The 22,262-nt window shown below is 45.5% G+C and overlaps 1 protein-coding gene across 2 annotated transcripts in view; it reads left to right on the top strand.

The window, feature by feature from the left end:
- Positions 1 to 22,262, top strand: part of Ints3 (integrator complex subunit 3) — a 42,257-nt gene that overhangs the window by 5,661 nt on the left and 14,334 nt on the right. For both annotated transcript variants that reach the window (NM_178876.3, NM_145540.3), the window contains exons 2-10: positions 3,889 to 3,972; positions 6,157 to 6,240; positions 12,370 to 12,483; positions 12,734 to 12,818; positions 14,380 to 14,446; positions 16,631 to 16,775; positions 17,849 to 17,978; positions 19,377 to 19,474; positions 21,611 to 21,802. In NM_178876.3, the coding sequence (NP_849207.2) occupies positions 3,889 to 3,972; positions 6,157 to 6,240; positions 12,370 to 12,483; positions 12,734 to 12,818; positions 14,380 to 14,446; positions 16,631 to 16,775; positions 17,849 to 17,978; positions 19,377 to 19,474; positions 21,611 to 21,802 (999 nt within the window). The remainder of the gene's footprint in view (positions 1 to 3,888; positions 3,973 to 6,156; positions 6,241 to 12,369; positions 12,484 to 12,733; positions 12,819 to 14,379; positions 14,447 to 16,630; positions 16,776 to 17,848; positions 17,979 to 19,376; positions 19,475 to 21,610; positions 21,803 to 22,262) is intronic.

Below are 22,262 nucleotides of genomic sequence, written 5' to 3'. Positions count from 1 at the left end.
TTTTTATATCCAGGAAAAGTCATTTTTTCTGTACTTCTGTTCTTTAAAAAGGAGTGTCCTTATGTTTCTTTTGTCATTGACTTTGTCCACTCATTCAAATTCTGGACTCTACTTTCTATATCCTTAGTGGGCCTCCCTGTTTTTAAGAGTCCATTCTTGACTGGGCACTGACCCATAACATTGACTCAGGCCTCTGAGCAGAACATTGGGAGGAGCCTAGAGAAACTTTGCTTAACCCACAGTCTCATGAATGTTAAATCACAAGAAGAGACTTAGCCAGCATGTAGGGCTTATAGGGCTTTGTAACTAGATTTGCACTCTTGGTTCTAGGACTGTCAGTTAGGCCTCCTTCCTTCTCTGCTCCGCTCCATTGATTCCTCTCCTCCCCTCTGCTCCCCTCCCCTCCCCTCTCCTCCCCTCTGCTCCCCTCCCCTCCCCTCCCCTCTGCTCCCCTCCCCTCTGCTCCCCTCCCCTCTCCTCCCCTCTGCTCCCCTCCCTTCTACTCTCCTCCCCTCCCCTCTCTTCCCTTCCTCCTCCTCTTCCTCTTCTTCCTCACTCTCTCTTTCTCCCTTTCCCTCCCTCCTTCCCCCCTCCTTTCTCTCCTCTCTCTTAGTTTTCTGAAACAGGGTTTCTCTGTGTAGCCTTGGGTATCCTAAAACTTAACTCTGTAGAGCTTCAAACTCACAGAGATCTACTTGCCTCTGCCTCCAGTGCTGGGGTCAAAGGCATGCGCCACTACTACCCAGCTCTCAGAAAGGCATAATCAAGAAGAAACCTTTTACTACTTGGAAACTTACCCATGTCCTGTAGTAGAGGATTTTCTGGAACCTTTAAGGACATGCCACTACTAGAAGTAGTGGCTGGAGGGCTAGAAAGATGGCTGAGTATGGAATAAATTTATGTGCTGCCAAGCCTTATGACCTAATGCTGCTAGTTAACCTGGGATGGATACAGGTGCCAGCAAGACCTAACCATTGGGATAGATGACCCTCCAGACCCTGGTGACTGTTGTTAGTAGAAAGAGACAAGGTTTTAAAAGAGAGAAATTCCAGCCTCAGGTTTTTCCTACCCATACTTTTATGCATGAGCTAAACTAGGTGATAATGGCTCCCAGAGCTCACAGGTCGTGAGAGTCGAGAGTCGCAGCTCAGCTTTCATGTGATTGCACGGTTCCTTTTCACAAGTAGGCACTTGCTATTCATTAGGGCCGAGCCTGCTCACCTGCCCTAATTGGAATCTGGACTGCTTCTGGAGGTAAAGTTGTGAATGTCACCTCCAGGCAGCTTTAGGTTAAGATTTTGGACCTCGCTGTTGGCAACATAATCTACCCTCTGTTTTCTTAACCTTTTTGTTTTTTCAGAAAATATTATTGAGCTGGGTGATGGTCCCACATGCCTTTAATCCCAGCACTTAGGAGACAGAGGCAGGTGATCGCTGAGTTCCAGGCCAGTGCCTGGTCTCTAGAGCAAGTTCCAAGAAAGTCAGGGCTACACAGACACCCTGTCGCAAAAAAAAGCAATAAACAACAAAAATCTATTAGTATTACTGTTCTGTTTTATTTTTGAGACAGGGTCTCACTTTGTAGACCTGGAACAAAGTTAGACCTAAAACAAGACCTGAACTTCAGATTTATATTTATTTTATGTGTATGAGTGTTTTGCCTGTATGGCTGCCTGGGCACCATATTGGTGCTGGGAACTCAATCTGAGTTCTCAGTTTGTTTAACCAGCTCTTGAGCCCCATTACTCTGGGTCTTATCAGGGTGATCACAGACAACCTAAGGACGGTGGTCAAAGGAGAAGCATGTTTGTCTTTCCTCCTTTCTTTCTCATTGTCCCTATTTGTCATTGCCTTAGAGTGCTGCTACAGACCGATTGCCAGCTTGTCATGGGAATCATTGTGGGGGTTTTTTGTTTGCGGTACTAGGGCTCAAGCCCTGGGTCTCAAATATGTTAGGGGTTTATTGCTGCTGCTGTTGTGTTGTGTTTTAAGTTTTCGTTTCATTTGGTGTTATGGGATGGGTCTCATATAACTCAAGCCTGTCTTCAGTTCTTTTTGTAGCCAAGGGTGACCTTGTGTTTCTGATCCTCTTGCCTTGAGTACAAATGCAAATGCTGAGATCTTAGTGTGCATCACTGTTCCCAGATATCTTGTTTCTACATTGTTGTTACTTTGTTTTCAGACATAATCTCACTTTGGAGGTCACACAGGCCTAGAATTTACAGGAGTCCTCCGGCCTTTGTCTCCTGATCAGGGAGTGCTGGCATTACAGGTGTCACACATAGCTTTATCACCGGCTGCACATGCTGGTCTCACTACTGGGCCACATTGCTAGCCCCTTCTTAGTACTGAGACAGGGAATTACTAAGCTGCTTGTGTTGACCTTGGCTCTTTTGATTCTTTTGCCTCTGTCCTCTGGGAGCTAGGATTGTAGGCATACACCACCATGACTTTAGCAAAATGTTTTTTGATAGTTTGTAATACTGAGTAGAAATAAAACAGCCTGCCCATTTTCTGGTGGTGTTGGGAACTGGTTTTTCTCAAACAAACTTTTCTCATGCTAAAGTTTCAAAAGCCATTGGAAATTGTTCATGTGTTGGTACAGACCGGCTTTCTGGCTACACATGCAGCATGCTTTGTCAGTGTCTCAGCAGCATGTAGTACAGGGTGCCTCAGAGTGGGACTCACCAGGGACTCTTAACATGCTAAGCACACGCCGGGCGTGATGGCGCATGCCTTTAATCCCAGCACTCGGGAGGCAGAGGCAGGCGGATTTCTGAGTTCCAGAACAGCCTGGTCTACAGAGTGAGTTCCAGGACAGCCAGGGCTACACAGAGAAACCCTATCTTGAAAAACCAAAAAAAAAAAAAAAAAGCTAAGCATGGGGGCCATGTTAGGGGTGCCATGGAAACTAGAGTGGCCGTAACAGGTTTCAGTGTGTCCTTTTGTTTCTCCTTTTCTTTGCTTACACTTTCTTTCATGTTTTTTTTTAAGGCAGGGTCTCTCTGTGTAGCCGTGACTATCCTGGAACTTGCTCTATAGACTAGACTGGCCTTAAATTCAGACATCTATCTACCTACCTCTGCCTCCTAAGTGCTGGGATTAAAAGCATGCAGAACCTTTGATTGTATCTCAAATTCTTATAAAGTTGGTTTACTCAAGTCAGAAATGAAGACAAGACCTTATGCTTGACTGTTAAGATTCTTAGATTTTAGTAATTTTCTATTTAAAAATTTAAAGAAAATTTATGCAAAGGTTTATTGTGCAGCTCAAGTAGACCTTGAATTCAAAATCCTTCTGCTTTAGCTTCTTGAGTGCCCAAAGTACAAGTGTGCACCCCTGTGTTTGTCTGTTTATTTTGGGGCAGACTCTGACCATGTTGCCTAGGCTATACACAACTCCTGGGCTCAAAAGTCACCTTTCCATCCTAGCCTCTTAATTATCTGGGACTAGCATGTGCACTGCACCTGACTTCCCGGTGGTATCAGTTTGTTTTCCTGTAGCTTTAGTCACTTGGTTAAGAGAACATCCCCCAAGCTATCTACATTTACTGCTTCCCTCTCAAGCTAGTGTGCGTGAGTGTTAGAGACACGTTGCTCTTCCTGGAAGGATCACTGGCTAGTTTTAGCTTTAGTCACGTGAGCAATGGGAGCCTGAATCAGCTCTTGTTGTTACTGTTCTTTCCACATGTGCTAGTGACCACTCTACTTGAAGAGATTTTCTTTTCTTCCTTTCTTTTTTCTTTTCTTCCTTTCTTTTTTCTTTTCTTTTGTTTTAAAGCATAGTAGAAAGATGAATAAGCTTGAATTTTTAAAATGTTCTGGAGACAAAAGTACCTCATTGGCAGTGTTATGATGGATACTTCATTTGTTCTCATTTCTCCCCCAGAGGTTGGAAAGGTGCATGAGTATTGTCACATCGATGACCGCTGGTGTCTCCGAGAGAGAGGCCAATGATGCTCTCAATGCCTATGTAAGTACCATGTCTTCCTTATATGCGTTCTCCTTAGGAAGGCTCTGAGATGCAGACAGGAAAGTGCAAAGATGGTGGCCAGCAGGACTTAAGGGACTAAGTTCACATCTTGGTTCCTTAAATCAGTGTAGAGTGCATATTAGCCCTTGAAAATAGTATGGAATCCAGGCTGGTATCATACTCAAGGCCCTTCTGCCTCAGGCTCCTGAGTGCTGTGATTACAGGCTTGTGCCATCTTGCCTGAGTCATATAACAACTTAAAAGCTCAGTCAATGGCCAGCTGGGTGACTCAAGCAGGTCAGGGCCTTTGTGTGCAGCCTTGGTAACTTTGACTTCTCATTCCTGGATTCTATAAGATGGCAAGAGAGGACCAACTCCCAGGAGTTGTCCTCTGATTTTCTTTGACAGTTTGTAAATTCTTGTCTATTTATTTAGACTTGGTCTTAACCCTGATTTGTAGACCATGCTGTCCTGAACTTACAGAGATCTGCCTGTCTGTTTCCCAAGTGCTGAGATTAAAGGCATGTGCCACCACACCTAGCAAAAAATTTTTCCAAGATTGAAAAAATAAAATCATGGGACCAGCAATATGTCTCAGCAGATAGTGTTACCTGCTATCAAGTCTGACAGCTTGTCTGACCCCCCGGGACAACATGGTGACAGATGAGGTCACTCTAGCAAGTTATCCTCTGACCACCACATATGCAACATGCCCGGCTATAGTTTCTTTTTTTTTGCAAATCATTCTTATATACATTTTAACTTTGACCTCTCTATCAGTCAGTGCAGTTAAATAATCTTAAATAGCACATGTGGGGCTGGAGAGATGGCTCAGCAGTTAAGAGCACTGACTGCTGCTCTCCCAGAGGTCCTGAGTTCAATTCCCAGCAACCACATGGTGGCTCACAACTGTCTGTAATGGGATCCGATCCCCTCTTCTGCTATGTCTGAAGACAGCTATAGTGTACTCACATATATGAAATAAATATGTCTTTAAATAGCACATGTAAGGAATTTATGTAATAGCAGCTGATGAAATGGGCAGTGGGTGAAAGTGTCTGCCTCTAAGCTTGACTGCTTGCCTGAGTTCCGTCCAGGAGACCCACATAACTCACAAGTTAGAAGGGGGAACCAATGTCTACAAATTGTCCTGTGACTTCCAGAGGTACACACAGACCATACTAATTAATTAATGAAGAGTAATGTAGGTAATGCGGTTGGGCTGGTGGATCAGTAAAGTGCCCGCTGAACAAGCATGGAGAGCTGAGCGTGGATCACTTAATACAATAGCAGCAAATAGCGTGGAACCCTGGCCTGGGCGTGGCCTGTGGTGGGGATGAAACGTATAGGCTGGCTAGCTAGCCTAGCCAAATCTACGTGCTTCAGATTGAGTGAAAAACCCTATTTCAAAAGTAAATGTAGAGATTGAGTGAGAAAGATACTCAGCATCCACCTTGGGCCCATTTGACCATGTGCATACAACACACAGGTATTCTATACACATACAATACCATACATATACAAGATAAATTTAAAAAAATTAAATAATGACATGTATAAAAATACTGTAGTGAATCCTATTATTTTGTATGCTAACTGAAAAAAAAAACAGTTTAAAAATAATATAGAGGAATCTCACAGAGTAAATATTTAGGGATTTTACTTGCACACTAGCAGATATTATCTGTGTTGAAGTCCCCGAGGTTGTCCGAGGTGTGGTTGGTGTGGATATCTTGCATTGCAAGATCATCACAACTCCCTCGCTTTTCTCATCCTAAGTATTAACTCTTGTCCTTTCCAGCTCTAGGTTGTTAGAGAAAGTGAGTTTTCCCTTTCCTGCCTCGTTCCTATAAGAGACATAATCATATTTGAGAGTTGATTTTCCCCATTAAGAGTCCTGAGACGGGGCTGGTGAGATGGCTCAGTGGGTAAGAGCACCCGACTGCTCTTCCGAAGGTCAGGAGTTCAAATCCCAGCAACCACATGGTGGCTCACAACCATCCGATCACGAGATCTGACTCCCTCTTCTGGAGTGTCTGAAGACAGCTACAGTGTACTTACATATAATAAATAAATAAAAAAAATAAAAAAAAAAAAAAGAGTCCTGAGACTTCTAGGAGAAAATTGTGCTTGTGCTTCCTACATAGGAGAGACAGCTAATTCTTTCCCTCTCTCACCTCCCAGGTGTGCAAAGGACCTCCCCAGCATGAGGAGATCTGCCTAGGCCTGTTTACTCTTGTCCTCACTGAGCCTGCCCAAGCCCAGAAGGTAAGGCACTGTCTTCTCTCGATCCATGTGAATCTAGGGACCTTTTACTCATTAACTGAAGGTGTGTCACTCTCCTCCCCCTCCTCCTCCTCCTCCTCCTCCTCCTCCTTCTCCTCTTCTTCCTCTTCCTCCTTCTCCTTCTTCTTTTTTGGTTTTTCAAGATAGGGTTTCTCTGTATCCCTGGCTGTCCTAGAACTCTCTGTAGACCAGGCCAGCCTGGAACTGACAAGAGATCCCTCTGCCTCTACCTCCCAAGTGCCCAGCAGTCACACTCTGGATAAGCGCTGAATCCCTGTGTTCTCTAAATGTGTTCTTAAGACCCTTATTCTCAGTGAATTCATTAGTCTCTGGCTAGAGTCATTTCTGTACCCAGATACTAAAGCTAAAAGGCAAGAAAAAGCAGTTGGAGAAAAAGAAAACACATGACTGTTAAAGTTTCAGGTCTAAGACTACGAAGGTCAAAATTGGCATTTATTTGGGGTATGGAGGAGATGGGGGACAACCAAGCCCACAGGAGCTCTCATCCAAAGAAAGAGGACCTGTAGTCTGTGGCTTCTGCTTTGACAAAGGAACAGAAAACAGGCTTAAAATGGTAGCATGTAACCTTTAGAGTAAATGACTTAATGTAATAATTAAGAAGACTCCGGACAACAGTGGAGCCTGGCTTCCTAGAGTATTGCCAAGAATCAGCCTGGCGTTTTGGTAAACAGAAGAGACTCCAGTGCAGAAGGCTCAGGGCCAGGCGGGATACTTTCAGCGTCTGTTCTCTTTGTAAAACTAAGTCTTCGTTTGTTCAGATTGCTCCTTCCAGCAACTTTGTATCTTTGGAGTCCTGGCATACTGAGTTAAAGTTTGTTTGGATCTGGCTGGATCCCTCTGACAGAAGGGAGAAGTGTGGAGTTGGCCGTTCTCTGAGCACAGGTGGTGTGGAAGAAAACAGATTTGTTCTTGCCTACTGTTGTGTTCCACTCTATGTGTCTGAAACCACTATGGCTTTTGTAGCTTTCTCCCTTTGGACTGCAGGCCCTCCTTAAAGTGCCTTGGAATTTAGCTCTATTGTCATTTGTTTAGGGATAACCAAAGGAAACTCATTCTCAGAGATTCTCCTGGTATCCTGACAGGAATGCTTACATCAACAGAGTATTTGTGGGTGTGGAACCTGCTTTCTTAATTCTCTGAAGCCGCTTAGGGTGCCTGTAAAGGTAAAGGGGAGGACAGCAGCAGCAGCAGCAGCTCTCGACATAGTCTAGCTTCCCGGAGGAAGGCCAGGCAGTGTGAACTTTGTTAAGTAGAATTCTGTTTGTGCTTTTTTCCCTTTTTTTTTTTTTTTGAGATATTCCAAGATGACTTTGGGCTCTGGTTTCCCCAGCTTCCCAAGTGTTGGGATTTCATTTCACACTGAATTGATCATTCAGATCTCTAGAGATAAATGGATGACATTCATTTGGTTATGCTAAGCAGTTACGTGAGCTCAGTGATTTTAAGGAAATTGTTGACAAAGATGAAGGTGGATAAGTGGGGCCGTGGTTTAATTTCCAGGGTATACTTTATTTTTTTCAGGGTTTCTCTGTGTAACCCTGGCTGTCCTGGAACTCAGTCTGTAGACCAGGCTGGCCTTGAACTCAGAGATCGACCTGCCTTTGCCTCATGCCTGATATGTATATATTTTTATAGGTATTATAATTAAAGTCTGATTTAAGGGCCAGTGAGATAGCTTAGCTGGTAGACACACTTGCCATAAAACCCTGATGGCTTGAGTTTGATTCTCAGAACTTATGGAAGAGGAAGGGGACCGACTCCCAATGGGTAGCTAGCTCTTCTCTTCTCTTCTCTTCTCTTCTCTTCTCTTCTCTTCTCTTCTCTTCTCTTCTCTTCTCCTCTCCTCTCCTCTCCTCTCCTCTCCTCTCCTCTCCTCTCCTCTCCTCTCCTATCTTCTCCTCTCCTCTCCTCTCCTCTCCTCTCCTCTCCTCTCTTCTCTCTCTTCTCTCTCTTCTCTTCTCTCTCTCTTTCTCCTCTCTTTCTCTCTCCCCCCCAATAATATATAAAATACATGTTTAAATCTGATTGGATATAGTGTGGCTTGTGTGAAGCCCTGGGTTGAACCAGGGTTCCCTCCACCCCCACAAATTGGGCCCACTGGTTCACGCCTGTAATATCAGTATTTGGGACGTTAAGATAGGAAGATTGCCTTTAGTTCAAGGCCAGTTAAGAACTACATATCAAGTACTAAGCCAGTTAAAATACATAAGTAAATTTAAAAAAAAAAATGGCTGGAGCGATGGCTCAATGGTTAAGAGCATGCATTGCTCTTGCAGAAGTCCCAGCTTCAGTTCCCAGCACCCACATCACAGCTCACAGCTGCCTATAACTCCAGTTCCAGGGTATCTGACACCCTCACTGGCCTCCAAGGCACAACACACTGGTGTACATAAACTCACACTGACAAATAAAGAAATAAGAAGCACCAGGCCAGCCTGCAGTACAAAGTAAGGTGCTACCTACAAAAGCAAAACAAACCAACCCAGTAACACCTGAGTTAGCTGAGTGCAAACCAGCTTGCCTTCTGAAAGAGTTTGTTTTAGATGATGTCTAAGTCGGACCTTGGTGAGCCTCCGTGAGGGGATCCGGCTGTGTCTTCTCTCTTTTCTTCCTGCCTTGGCATTGAGAAGTCACAGGCTGTACATTGTAAATATGTATTGTGCCACTGAGTCACAGGCCCATGTCCTTGAGGGAGGTGAACCATTTCTCTGTCATAACTGAGGACAGCTGCACCAGGCTCATGTACATGTGCTTCATCCACCTTAGAATTCCTCTGACAACTCTTTCACGGATGCTGAATAGCCTTGGACTTTATTCACTTCCTATGTGCTATCTGAATTAAGCATATGGAGTAAGGGCTGCTTGAGGAACTGGTGATCAAAGGCTAAGCTGGGGTCTAAACCCTGCAGGTTCTAGAAATCAGTTAAAAGGTAACTGGAAAAGCCAACATCAGTGCACAGATCTCTCCCTCAGATTGTCCCAGACTCAGTGCTAGTCCCTTTTTGGTCCAGGCTCCTTTTGCAGGCAGCCTGTGTGCTCAAGTGCTGCTGTGTTACATTCATTCCCAGCAGGATCAGGCTAAAGGGCTACCTCCCTGCCTCTCTGTCCTTTTCCTTTAAGATCCTCTGCTCTCGTCTGTTTCTCTTTGTGTTTTTGTTTGTCCTCCCATCTGCTTCTCTCCAAAGCAGTCAGCAGACTGGCACAGAGGTTACCACAGGGCATGTGGTATTCTTGGTCCCCAGCTCCGTGTTATGAGTAGTTGCATCTGTAAATATTCCTGGTGGAGCATGGAGTTAGGCAAGGTTACTGCTCTTCTTCTGGACTCACAGCACCTGAGAAATATGTCCTCTTCCCTGTCCTGAGTCTGTCTATATTTCTGCTAGTTCATCTTTGATTTTAACAGACAAGGCTCTTGTGTGGTTAGCTCAGCATGGTTTTCTTTCTGCCTCTGCCTCCCTCATCCCTAGGACCTTCTGTGACTTACCTATGGGGAGTCTCCAGAACAGCATGTTGGCAGAAGCTCACTGGGGGCCCTTGCCTTGTCCTTTTTCCCTTGTGGTTTCTGTTTTTAATCTCTCAACAATCTACTCCTAGATAGAGTCAAAGGATAAATTCTCTCTGGAGTGTGAGCCTCCAAAAGTGGCACGTGAAGAATCTCTGTTGTTGTTTTCATCAGATGAGTGATGTAACCACAGGAGGGGGAGGTGATGAGAGCCCTCTTCCCGCCAAGGCCAAGGAGCTGCCTTGCTTTAGAATGTTAGGGTGAGAGAGTTTATAATGGGGTCATTTCTCAGATGTCATAATTCTTTCCTTCATCACTGGCAGTCTTGTCTTCTTATTTTGTTTTCATAGTTGTGTGAGGTGCTTTTGGGTGGACTTTGGAATTAGGCAGCCTGGATTTGTTTGTTTGTTCTGTGACAGGGTCTCCTCATTCTGTCTGGGCTGGGATTATAGATGAGTGTCATTAGCTGCACTTTAATGCTGTTTCTCTTCAGTCTCTTACGTTATCCCAGGCAGGCTCCCTCCCCTCCCCATGCTCCTGTTTCTTTCTCCTACCCTCCTCACTCCTTGAGCCTACTTCCTCACCTATACAAATACAGGAAATAATAAGTAACATCTTCAAATTTTTTTTGAGTATTTTTCTTTCTCTAACTTCGCGAAGATCCTCCCCATATCCCTACCCACCTAATTTTATGTGTGTTCTCTCTCTAAAACAAAACCAAAACCATAAAAATGATGGCAGGGGGAGGGAGAGGGGGCTGGAGAGATGGTTCATCGGTTAGAGAGCACTGATTGCTCTTCAGAGGCCCTGAGTTCAATTCCCAGCAACCACTTGGTGGCTCACAACCATCTATAATGGGATCTGATACCCTCTTTTGGAGTGTCTGAAGACCGCCACAGGGTACTCATATAAATAAAATATAAAAATTTTAAAAAGAATGATGTTTGGGCATGGTGGCACATGCCTTTAATCCCATCACTTGAGAGGCAGAGCAGGTGGATCTTTATGAGTGCCAGCTTAGTGAGTTCAAGGACAGCCAGAACTATGTAGAGACCCTTTCTAAACAACAAACAAAACAAATGAAAAACCCCATACACACAAATGAAAATCAAAACAAGTAATAAAAATGACCCACTAAGACCAAAACGTGCCAAAAGAAAATGAAACAGAAGCCTCCATAATAAAAAAGCATGGAGTCTGTTCTATGTTGGCCAGCTAATCCTGAGCATGCAGCTGCCTCAGAGTGTGGTTGGCACACACAGTGACACTGATAGTTTTGCCTTTGCCAGCAGCTATCAATTGCAAATAGATTCTTGGTTAGGGGCAGGACCCTATGTCACTATTATAACACCCCCCACCTTCTTGACAGGATCTCAGGTGGCTCAGACTGTTCTCAAACTTTCTCTGTAGTTGAGGATGGCCTTGAATGCCTGGTCTTCCTCCTACCTCCCAAATGCTGAGATTACAGAGGTTTCTCTGTAGCTAAGAAGCTGATGTCTCCTTAAGTTTTACCCTTTTGGCTGAGTCCATGACAGGATAGAACTCAGCAGGTGCACCAGGCAGCTAATGAGGTTCCCTAAGGCCTGAACTCATTGAAGAGAAGCAGGGTAGAAGAAGGTCTGAGGGAAAGGCAAGCAGTGACTCAGAAGAAACTTGTACACTTCCGTATCTCCAGGGGGAAGGATGCTAAGCCCCCCACTCCCCAACACGTCAATACTTGGCAAAAGCAAAGGTCATTCAGAGAACAGAAGAAGTCATTTAGTTAATAAAGCTCATGTTTGGGTGCCAGCAAGGGGATGAGTGGGTGAAAGCATTGCCACACAGAGCCTTCCTCTGACCCACACACTCACAGATAAAAATAAAGGTTTGTGGTTTGTTTTAGTTTGTTATTGTTGTTGCTGCTGCTGCTGTTGTTGTAAGACAGCTTTCTCTATATAACCCGAGCCTTGAACTCACTTTGTAGACCAGGTTGGCTTCACAGGGATTCATCTGGCTCTGCCTCCTGAGTGCTGGGATCACTCTTTTAACCACCAAATGCTGGGATGAATTATAGGCACGTACAACTATATCAAACTAAGAAACTACAGTTTTGTTTCTGTTCCTTCTCCCAGACCCCGATCCCTTTATATTCCCTTTGCTGCATCTGGCTGGGTTACAGCATGTCTAGAAACCTCTGGGTTTCTTTTTGACTTTCACCCAAAGCCATTTTTCAGTGACCTTTTACTGGCAGATAAAACACAGATGGCTTCCACCTGGGTTTGCTCAGCTTGTGGCATCAAACAGTATGACACTTCCTGAAAAGGGAGGTTGGGGGACAAGGACAGGACTAGGAGCTTTGCCCAGCAGACTTTCTTGCCTTATTAGAGAATCTTTTAGTCCTTTTTCCCTAATCCAAGAGGCAGAAGAGGGTAGGTTTGCAATGGAGGAGCCCTGTAGAAGAAAGAATGGAGAACACAGTGCTCCATTGCCTCTCTGTTGCCTCTCAGTATCCTCGTGTTTCTATGTAAGAGGAAGGCTTTGGGGTTGGATGGTTGCTGTGGGGTCAACATCTCCATTCACTGGCTACTCACGAACCTTATTCCACACAGTGTTACCGGGACTTGGCTCTGGTGAGTCGTGATGGTATGAACATCGTCCTGAACAAGATCAACCAGCTACTTATGGAGAAGTACTTGAAGCTGCAAGATACCTGCCGTACTCAGGTGAGGCCAAAAGCAAAGAGGGGGCACTGGAGGGTCACTAGAGCATGTGCCTAGCACACACAAGGCCTAGATTCAAGCTCCAGCTCCAAACAAGAAAAGAAAACAGCTCAGAGGTGTAGGCTGGAGGTGAACCTTCTAAAGAGAGGCTGGGGAGGCAGCTCTGTTACTGTGCATCTAAACTGTGCACAATTGAGTTGGCTCCTTTTCCAAATTCACATCTCTGCTCTGAATGTCTTTTTCTCTCCTTTAGTTGGTGTGGTTGGTTCGGGAACTAGTAAAGAGTGGAGTTCTGGGAGCTGATGGCGTTTGCATGACATTTATGAAGCAGATTGCAGGTAAGCTTGCTAGCTAGAGCACTAGAAGAAAGGGAAGGAGCCCAGAGATAAGTCTAAGCAAGGGCTGAGTACCCGTGAGGAACTCAAGTGATACGGTTTGGACCCTAGTGTAGATGTCTCCTGGCCACATATGTTGCAGAAGAAAATGGATCAGAAAATCACAGGGGTCTTTGGATTAGTGAGTCTTGCCTTGGTTTCTTTCCTGCTAACTTAAGAGCTGACCAGGTTTGGTCTGTGTTAGCCACTCATCTCTCTCGAGTTGAGCAGCATGCTAGATCAGGAAGGGGGTGCAGAGAGAATCGAGTGAAGCCATTTGCTCTCTGCCTTTCTGCTTTCCCCGACTCTGCCCCTGTTCTAAACACTGGGTCGCTAGTGATTTTGGCATTTTGGAGCTAGTCTGAGGGACAGTGTCACGGAATAGTCCCTGACATTTAGGGTTTTTCTAATCTTCGAATCCGTGACATCTTTCTGAAATACTGAATATGAGAAAAGTCTGCTCAGGCCACCTCTCCTGCTTTGAGATTGTTTGCATTTTGTTTTCCTGATTAAAACAAGAAACAAAGCAAAGTATTAATAATAATAGATAAAAATGAGGCCAACTCTGTGGCTCTGCTTCACCATCAGCGTCTGGGTTCTGTTTCCTGTGGCGATAAGAACTGTACCTAAGTTCTCGTGAGTTTGGGCAAGCACTCCACCTCTGGAGTATGCCGTGTCCAGCTCCTCCCTCCCCCCCACCCCCCTTTTCTTTTTAAATAAAACAAGTCCTGCTATGTAGCCCATGCTGGCCTTACACCCACAGTCCTCCTGCGACAGCTTCTTACCTGCCTTGGCACCTGGCTGTGCTGTGCATTTTCTTCAGGATTTTCTCTTTACACTGATGTCACTGCGTCACATGTATGGCCCTAATCTTTGTGATGCAACTAGGTGAACACTAACCTTGTTTTTCACTGAGATCCAGAGCAATGTGTAGCCTTGGTGTGCTGAGTATTTATTTTTATTCTTTCTTGGCACTTTCTTAACTGTTTGACACTCTCAGCCCCATTTCTCATTCCAATATTTTTATCTGGCAACACTGCATTTTAATTCTGCTCCAGGGATTTCAGTGGCAAGATCCAAAGGCTGGTGTATAGATATCCCTTAGCCTGTCAGAATGCTGAATCCCACCCTGACTCTCAGACAGTAGACTGCAGCTGCTCTCAGCTGCCTGCATCTTTTAGGCCCTGGTTCAGATACCGCCTTTTCAGCTGGGGCGTCTAAGGTCTGTTTTTCTCAGTCATCACTTTTCAAGGACAAAGCATTACCTCTGCAGTTCTGGTGGATAGAACAATATCATCCTCTCTGGTTTGGGGGGGAGGGCAGCAGTTCTAGAACATTCTTTCTCTCTCAAGGCAAAGGGAAAATGTTTACATCCTAAAAGAGAGAACGGTTTATTCTAGCATTCAGGGCAATAGTGGTGGGAGAGTGGACCATCGGGATGACTGAAGAGATTTATTCGATTAGCTGAGTTGCTAATTAGAGCTACTGTATTCTGATTCTTCCCCCTCCCACCCCTTGAAATCAGGTGGCGATGTTACAGCCAAAAATATCTGGTTGGCAGAAAGTGTCCTGGATATCCTGACGGAGCAGAGGTAGAGTCTCCCATGAAGGGTGGGGCTGTGAGGGGTGTGAGTATGGGACATGGGAAAGAAAGGCTGGTGGCTCAGAGCACTCTGAGGCCAGGGGAAGGTGTGGCAGGCCTGATGGTGGCAGATGGAGAACTAAGGTCAAAAGATGGAGGAATGGGAAAGAAGGCGCTTGCTAAAATATCTCAGAGCCCAGAAAATCTGGTCTCATCTGATAAGGGTTTATTTTTGACCCAGACCTCCTTGGAATGTTTATGTTTGGGGGGACTGAGAGGGAAATGAGCTCAGCAGAGGGGCCAGCCAACCACACGAGCCTGGCAGGTACCATACGCTCCTCCCTCCCAGCCTCAGGCCAGCACATGCTCTTTTTTGGAATGTCACAGGGCCAATGTAGGTGACTAGGGAGCAGAGAATCCTGCTATAAAGTGACATGGGGCCACATTTGAACTTCTGGCTCCTGTTCTCCAACAAAGTGAAGGGCTGTGTGAGGGCCCTTCTAGTATGTAAATTTGCTTGTGGCTTCCCCTTGATGCTAATAGGGTCCCAGTTTCTGCATCACTTCTTTTAGTGACTCTTTCTGAGTAAAGACAACAAGTAGCCAAATGACTGAGAGGCCTAAAATTCATATTCATTTCAGATTAAAAGGATGGTTTCTTCATAATCGAGAGCTATGTTCTGCCCAGCCCTGCTCTGTAGTGCCACCTCGTGGCCTGGATCCAGTTATGCAGCTGCCCTGGGGCTGGTCATCACACTAGCAGTGGGACTTCCTAGGAGTTTCTTACTTGGCCTCTGCTTCTTTCTCTTGGTCTCTGTGTTTCTCTGCTGTCTTTGGTGAGAGGCTCTCCCTTTCATCTGCTTCTCCTCTTCATTGTGCCATCCTCATGGCACATTTGTGCCTCTGCTAGTGACCTTCCTCCAAAGTGATTTTTCTCATAATGTCCCTCGTGTCAGATTCTGTTGTAGCTGAATTTCCCATGCAGGGTCACACAGCAGCCGCATGGCTGCCTGAGCCTTCACACGTTGGGTGAAAGGGAACACCTTGGCACTGAAGCCTGTGTTCTGCTTACCACCCTGTTTTCCTAACCTCTCCCAGTATTTCAGGGATGTGGGGTAAAAGGAAGTGCATGTCCTTGGCTAGCATTTCCATTTTGTGAAAACAAAAGGACAGTACTGGGCCTAGTAGTGCATGCATATAATCCTAGCATTTGGGAGGCTGAGGCAGGGGAATTACTCTGAATTCAAGTCTAGTCTGGGCTATATAGCAAGACTCTCGTTTCAAAAAACAGCTCACACATACACAAAAGAAAAAGAAAGAAGAAAAGAAGAGGCCTTGGCCTTTTAGTTAATTAAGTAGCTTGATTACTTTTCCTGAATCAGGAAGTTGCCTGGTTATATTAATTAAACTCTTCCTCTAGCTCCCTGCCTTTCAGCAGGGGTGTCAAAGCAATTACAGCCGACTTGGCACTTAGACCCTCCCCACTGAGCCTTTACCTTTGTCCCTTTTGAAGCAGCGGGAAACAGATAATGTTTTTATCACTCTGTTTTCCACGGAAATTCTGAAACTGGGGAAATGGGCTTTGCCATCTAAAATCAGATGTCTCCCCTACACCCCCAAATCCTCCCCGATTTTGGGTTAGGGCAGGCAACTAATTATCTGAGGGTGGGGTGAATGGTTAGAACCTGGGAAAGGTTTGTGGTTTGGGGGCTGTCGTAATAAACCTGGTAGAGGCACAGCACAGCACAATGTGTTCTAAGAACTCCAGGGCCTGGAAAGGTCCTAGAAATCCCCAGAGGTCTTTGCATCATACTTAAGAGAACTACTGACCGAAAACACTTTCCATAGCTCAGCAGGAAAAATGGAGCTTACCTCTCTCCCAAGCCTAACATACACCGCTTCAGCTATGATATGCTCTGGCGGTTGAATGAGTTAACAAGCACAGCTACTTTATTGGTAGCTGTGAATGTATTTATGTTATAGGAGGCTGATTTCATTTGGTACCTACCTTAGTGAGGCATCTGTCTGGTGAGGGAAATTAGTTACCTTTACCTGTTAGTCAACTCATAGTCGGGTATAACAGCCAGAGTGAAACCCTCAGAAGCCAGAAGCCGTTCTCAGTGTGTGTCATCACAGCAGTATGAGGGTGAGGAGGTCTAGGCAAGCAGTCTGTGCAGTGTCTTCCCTTCCTGCAGGGAGTGGGTGCTGAAGAGCAGCATCCTCATTGCCATGGCTGTGTACACGTACCTCCGACTTATTGTGGACCACCATGGGACTGCCCAGCTCCAGACCCTTCGGCAGAAGGAAGTTGACTTCTGCATCTCCTTGCTTCGGGAACGGGTAAGGGAACAGGACAAACAGTATGAGGAAGTGATGCCAAGATGTGGTGTCCGTGTGGCCTTTATGCTTCTGGGCCAGAGATACCTTGTTAGGGGTGCAGGTGGTTCAGATGTGGTATTTTCATCATCCCTGGACAGCTCAGGAGCAAAGGACAGGGAACCGGAGTGGAATACCCCCTGCTCCTAGAAATGTCAGATATAATGCCACCATCCGCAGGGCTTTTCTGGTCCGTTCCAGCTTACATTGTTGTACAACAGACAGCTGCTATTGTGTGTCCACTGTTACATGAATCTCACCTCCCCCAGAAGTAATTGTTGTGTTTACTTGGGTGGTTACGAATTATTTACTATAGTTTCTCCCAAGAAAGATATTCTAACTCTAAGCTATGAGGACACTGACTACATAGGAAAAGTTAGTTAAAAGAAATATCAGATCAGAGTTCAGTAGTTAAGAACAGGTGCCGTTCTCACAGAGGACCCGGATTTGGTTCTCAGCACCTACATGGTGGCTCACAGCCATATAGAATTCCAGTTTCAGGGGACCTAGCACTCTCCTCTGGCCTCTGTAGGTATGTTGTGCACATATATACATGTGGGCAAAAACTGATACACATAAAATAAAAATCTCTCTAAAAAAAATTCAAAATGCATTCACATAATTGTATAGGCACATGTCATTAATCAGTATTTGTTTAGACCAAACAGATACAGATAATTTCTTTTATGACAAATTGTCTTTTCTGATAGACAGAATGAATTTTGGGGTAGGATATATGGATGCTCCTTCCCAGCCTCATACTTTTAGAATCAGGAGAGAGAGGGGACCTGATGGTCTAAGAGTCTGTGTGGTCCAGCTCTTCCCAGGCACCTCTATCCTTGTGATGGTCCCCAGCCTCCACCTCTCTTCCCCGAACAGTCCCTTGCTCCAGACAAATCATCTAGGGTTCCTTCATAGGACGTTTTCTTTTGTCCTCCATAGAACATGCTATTCTTTTGTCCTTCCTCCAGAAGGGGAGCAATACATGTTTTTATTCTCTCTCCTGCTCCCCATTCTCCAATCTCCCTCCTATCTAGTTCATGGAATGTTTGATGATTGGCCGGGACCTTGTAAGATTACTTCAGAATGTTGCTAGGATACCAGAATTTGAACTACTGTGGAAAGATATCATCCATAACCCTCAGGCCTTGAGTCCTCAGTTTACAGGTAAGTGAGCCCCTGGGTATGCCCTGTCCTTGTTGTCCTGATTGGATTTGAAGGGGCAGAGTTGGCCTAGGAGAGATTTTGATAGTCAGGGAAAGCTTGAGATAGGACACACTATGCCAGTTTCATCTGGGTGTGGGAATGGCAGAGGCGCAGAACAGTTCATGTAGTTTCTGGCTAGGGCCTACATGACTGGTTTCAGCTGCCACTGCTCCTAAAAAAAAAAGAAAAAATCAGACAAGGCCTCAGGATAGCTCAGTAGGTAAAACACTTGACCCCAAGCCTGATGGCCGGAATCCCGTCACCAGAGCACATGTGACACCCACTGTGACGTGTGTGCATCTACATCTATGCAGCAATAAACTAAAATAAGACATTTAAAGGACAATCGTGAGACAGAAAGATGTTGTCCTCTTCTTCCACTGTTCCTTGTCAAGGTGATGGCCAAGTCTCCAGTTTTGCTGTGGTAGACAGGGAGTCAAAGGGCAAACTAATATGGCCGAGTCAGCAGAGGGCCCAGTTGGTCCCGGAAGAGATGGGCCTCTAGGATGTAGCTCAGTGATAAAGCACCTACAGTGTCCTCAGTTTGATTTCTAGAGCTGTGGAAAAGAAAAAGAAATGGCCCTAGCCTCTTAGTCCAGAGGGTGTGTTCTTGCATGCTTGTATGTTTTCTCCTGACAGGGTTTTTCTTGTCCTTTTGACTTACCCAGAATCCTTTTGTATTTTGAACAGCAACTCTGTAGGCTTCATTTCTCCCCCCCCCACCCCCCAACGCCTCCAACAGTTCTGCACAACACAAATGTGTGTGCACACACATGCTGAAGGCTGTCATCTAGGACCTGGGAAGTGAGGACAAAGAGAAGACAGTGCTACTGTGTGATACTCTGCTAATACCTTAAGCATGTGTCTGGTTGTCTGGCTCTGTCAGAGGGTGTGTGCCAGCTCATTTAATTATCTGTACAGCCCTTAAGATGGATGTTTCACTTTCTACACAGGAAAGTGAAGTTTAGAGAGATTAAGTCACTTGCTGAAGGCCACACAGTAAATAACAGGAAGGATTTGGATACAGGTCTTTCTGATTGCAATGTTTGTGGCTTTGCCACGCAATCATATTAGCCCTACGATCTCATAGTGTCACTCTGAGTAACAGAAAGGACTCACCATATTTCCCCCTGAATTTCCCACTTATTTCTAACTATAAAGTCATGGGTGGCTAGGAGGCCAGTAGAGGGAAACAAACCCCTATAGTCCGTGTGAATGGTGGCAACCTTGTATGTCTTTGCTGGCCTTCTCAAGGGCTTGTCTTGGAATAGGCCCATGAGTTAAACCACACTTAGTCTAGTTTTGTTTTGTGCCTTTCATTTCTCTGGTCTTCACACTTCTCTTCTGTATTTGGCTCAGGTATCCTACAGCTACTTCAGTCAAGAACATCCCGAAAATTTCTAGCCTGTCGTCTAACCCCAGACATGGAAACGAAGCTCCTCTTCATGACATCCCGGGTGAGATCATCTGTGCATAGGAGGAGGAGTTACAGGTGACAGGTGTTAGTCGAACACTGTGCAGATTTGTCACTGCTGACTACTGACCCACATGAAAGTGACTAAGTAGATGTCCCTTACCTTTCTGATGCTATTCTTGGTTCAGTGTATGCTTACACTTCTAATGTAAAAATTAGACGTGTAGTTGCATGCACTTCTAATAAGCAAGACAGAATTCCAGCTCTTTGGAAGTTTTCTTTTTAAAAGCAGCCACGCCAGTGATGGCACACAGGTAATCTATCTGCAGTATAGGCCTTTTGTTTACCAAATGTGGTTGCATTGTGGTAAAACTGTCTGAGGACTGTGGTTTTCCTCTCTGAGGATGCTTGTGGAATCTGTGGACTTTGTAGACAGTTCCTCTGTAGCCGGCCTTCAGATACCCAAGACAGCACAGAATTTCCGAGACCCTGCTGCCTCTTGTAGCTATGTGCCAGATGTTATAATTGAAATTAGTAACCAGGTGTGGTGGCGTACACCCATGATCCCAGCACTTGAGAGTCAGAGGCAGGAGGATTGCCACAAATTTGAGGTTCTCCAGGAATACATAGTGAAACCTTGTCCAAACAAGGAAACAAAACCAAAAAACACATAAACATTTAAAAAAAAAAAAAAAAAAAAAAAAGGCGGTGTGTGGAGGTACCCATAGGTATTCTGTGACAGAAAGCTGGTGAAGGACAGGACAGCTGCTACAAACCAAAGACAGCCTGGGCTTTAAAAAAGACAGAACCACTAGGCACGGAGACAAGTACTTTAATCCCAGTACATGAGAAGCAGAGGTGGCAGATCTTTATGTATTTAAACCCCACTAGGGCTGCATAGCAAGCCTGTCTCCAAAAAAAGAGGAAAAGAAAAGAAAAAACAAATTATCAGAGGGTTATGTCAGCCTCTGCAGGAGGACACTGAGGATCTCAAATTCCAGGATAGCCTGGACTACCAGACAACATTGTGTCCAAGAAGGCCACGTTTAGAGTATATACATGCTGTCTTAGGGTTTCTCTTGCTGTGATAAAACACCATGAGTGGAAGCACGTGGAGAGGAAGGGGTTGGTTTCACGTACACTTCCAGTTAACAGTCCATCACTGAGGAACTCAGCCTGAAGCCAGGAGCTGAAGCACAGGCCATGGAGGGTTTTCCACTTATTTGCTAGCTCTCATGGCTTGCTCTGCCTTACTATGATGCCTAGGACCATCAGTCCAGGGTGGCACCACCCATCAAGAGCTGGGCCCTCCCACATCAACCAGTCTGGTGGGGACATTTTCCCAGATGAGGTTCCATCTTCCAAAGTGATACTCTGTCTTACTTATGTCCTAAAATTAGCCATCACACATGTATGTTGAAACATAGTGTCCTCACCACAGTTGCTGAGTTTCAAGTGTTCAAGTGTTCAGCGGCTGTTGCTGCCACAGTTCTTTTTTACTGTTGACCCGGAAGCATCTTGTTAACCTTTTGGGTCTAGTTTGATGTCTTCTGAGGGGAATAGAAGAGAACACCAGACCCTCCTCCATTAGCGCTGCTGTTTGGTTGTGTGGTTGGTTTGAGTCAGGGTCTTAATATGTAGTGCAGTTATCTTTGAACTGTTGGCCATCTTTCTATATCAGCTTTCAAATGCTGGGATTTTATGTTTTGGCTGCCATATCTGGCTCTAGTGTTGCTATTGGTAAACATTTGATGTGTGTTTGGAAAAGGACTTGCTCCCTGGTCTGGAGTTTGTGCCTTAGCTAACAGTCCTGTTAGGGTTGTCCTTTGTCAAGAAGCAGCCTGTGCTGAGTGGTGACCAGGCCTGCTCTTCTCTGCGGGAACACTTTCTGCTCAAGGAAAGGGAAAAGATGACGCTTCTGGCCCGATGACCAGTGACAAGTGCAAGAGTCAGCAGCCAGAAATGGAGGTCAGCGTGGCTCCAAGCTAGTGGCAAGAGTGAGCGTGCCACCAAGATGCAAGACAGGCTAGTCTGTCAACACCATGATGTCCCCCAAAAGGAGAGGACATCAAGAAACCAAGGAGCTTAATGAAGTTGTCAGAAGGACATGAATCCAGGTCAGGCCTCCAGGTTCCTCTGTTCATCATCCCACCCTCCTTTCCACCTCCTCCTCCCTCAGGTGCGGTTTGGCCAGCAAAAGCGGTACCAGGACTGGTTCCAGCGCCAGTACCTCTCAACCCCTGACAGTCAGTCTCTGCGCTGTGACCTCATTCGATACATCTGTGGGGTAGTCCACCCCTCTAACGAAGTGCTGAGTTCTGATATCTTGCCCCGGTGGGCCATCATTGGCTGGCTCCTGACAACATGCACGGTAAGGGGCCATGCGATGGGCAGAGACTGCTGGGTGGTGAGCTGTGCCTCTTCTAGCATGTTCCTGGGCTGCTTCCACCTGTCATCCCAAGGCCATCTGAATGCTAGTGGGCCTTTCAGGCTCTTGTCCTTCCTTCCTTTCTCTAGAAATGGATAGTCAATCCTTGAACTAGGCTTGCTTTGGTTTGACTAGGCTAACCATCATCTTTACTATCAATCCTTGAGCTAGGCTTGCTTTGGTTTGACTAGGCTAGCCATCATCTTTACTATCAGTCCTTGAACTAGGCTTGCTTTGGTTTGACTAGGCTAACCATCATCTTTACTATCAAGCCTCTCCTCCCACCCCAAACCTTGATTTCCGTTGTTGTCTGCTTGATACAAGATTTTACCACACAGCTCCAGCTAGCCTTGAGCTACAGTCCTCCAGCCTGTCTCTTCAGATCTGCAATCATGTGTGCACC

This window comes from Mus musculus, chromosome 3 (genome assembly GCF_000001635.26).
Source record: "Mus musculus strain C57BL/6J chromosome 3, GRCm38.p6 C57BL/6J".
NCBI lineage: Eukaryota > Metazoa > Chordata > Mammalia > Rodentia > Muridae > Mus > Mus musculus.
The sequence above is the reverse complement of the archived record's forward strand: the minus strand, read 5'-3'. Positions and strand labels throughout refer to the sequence as shown.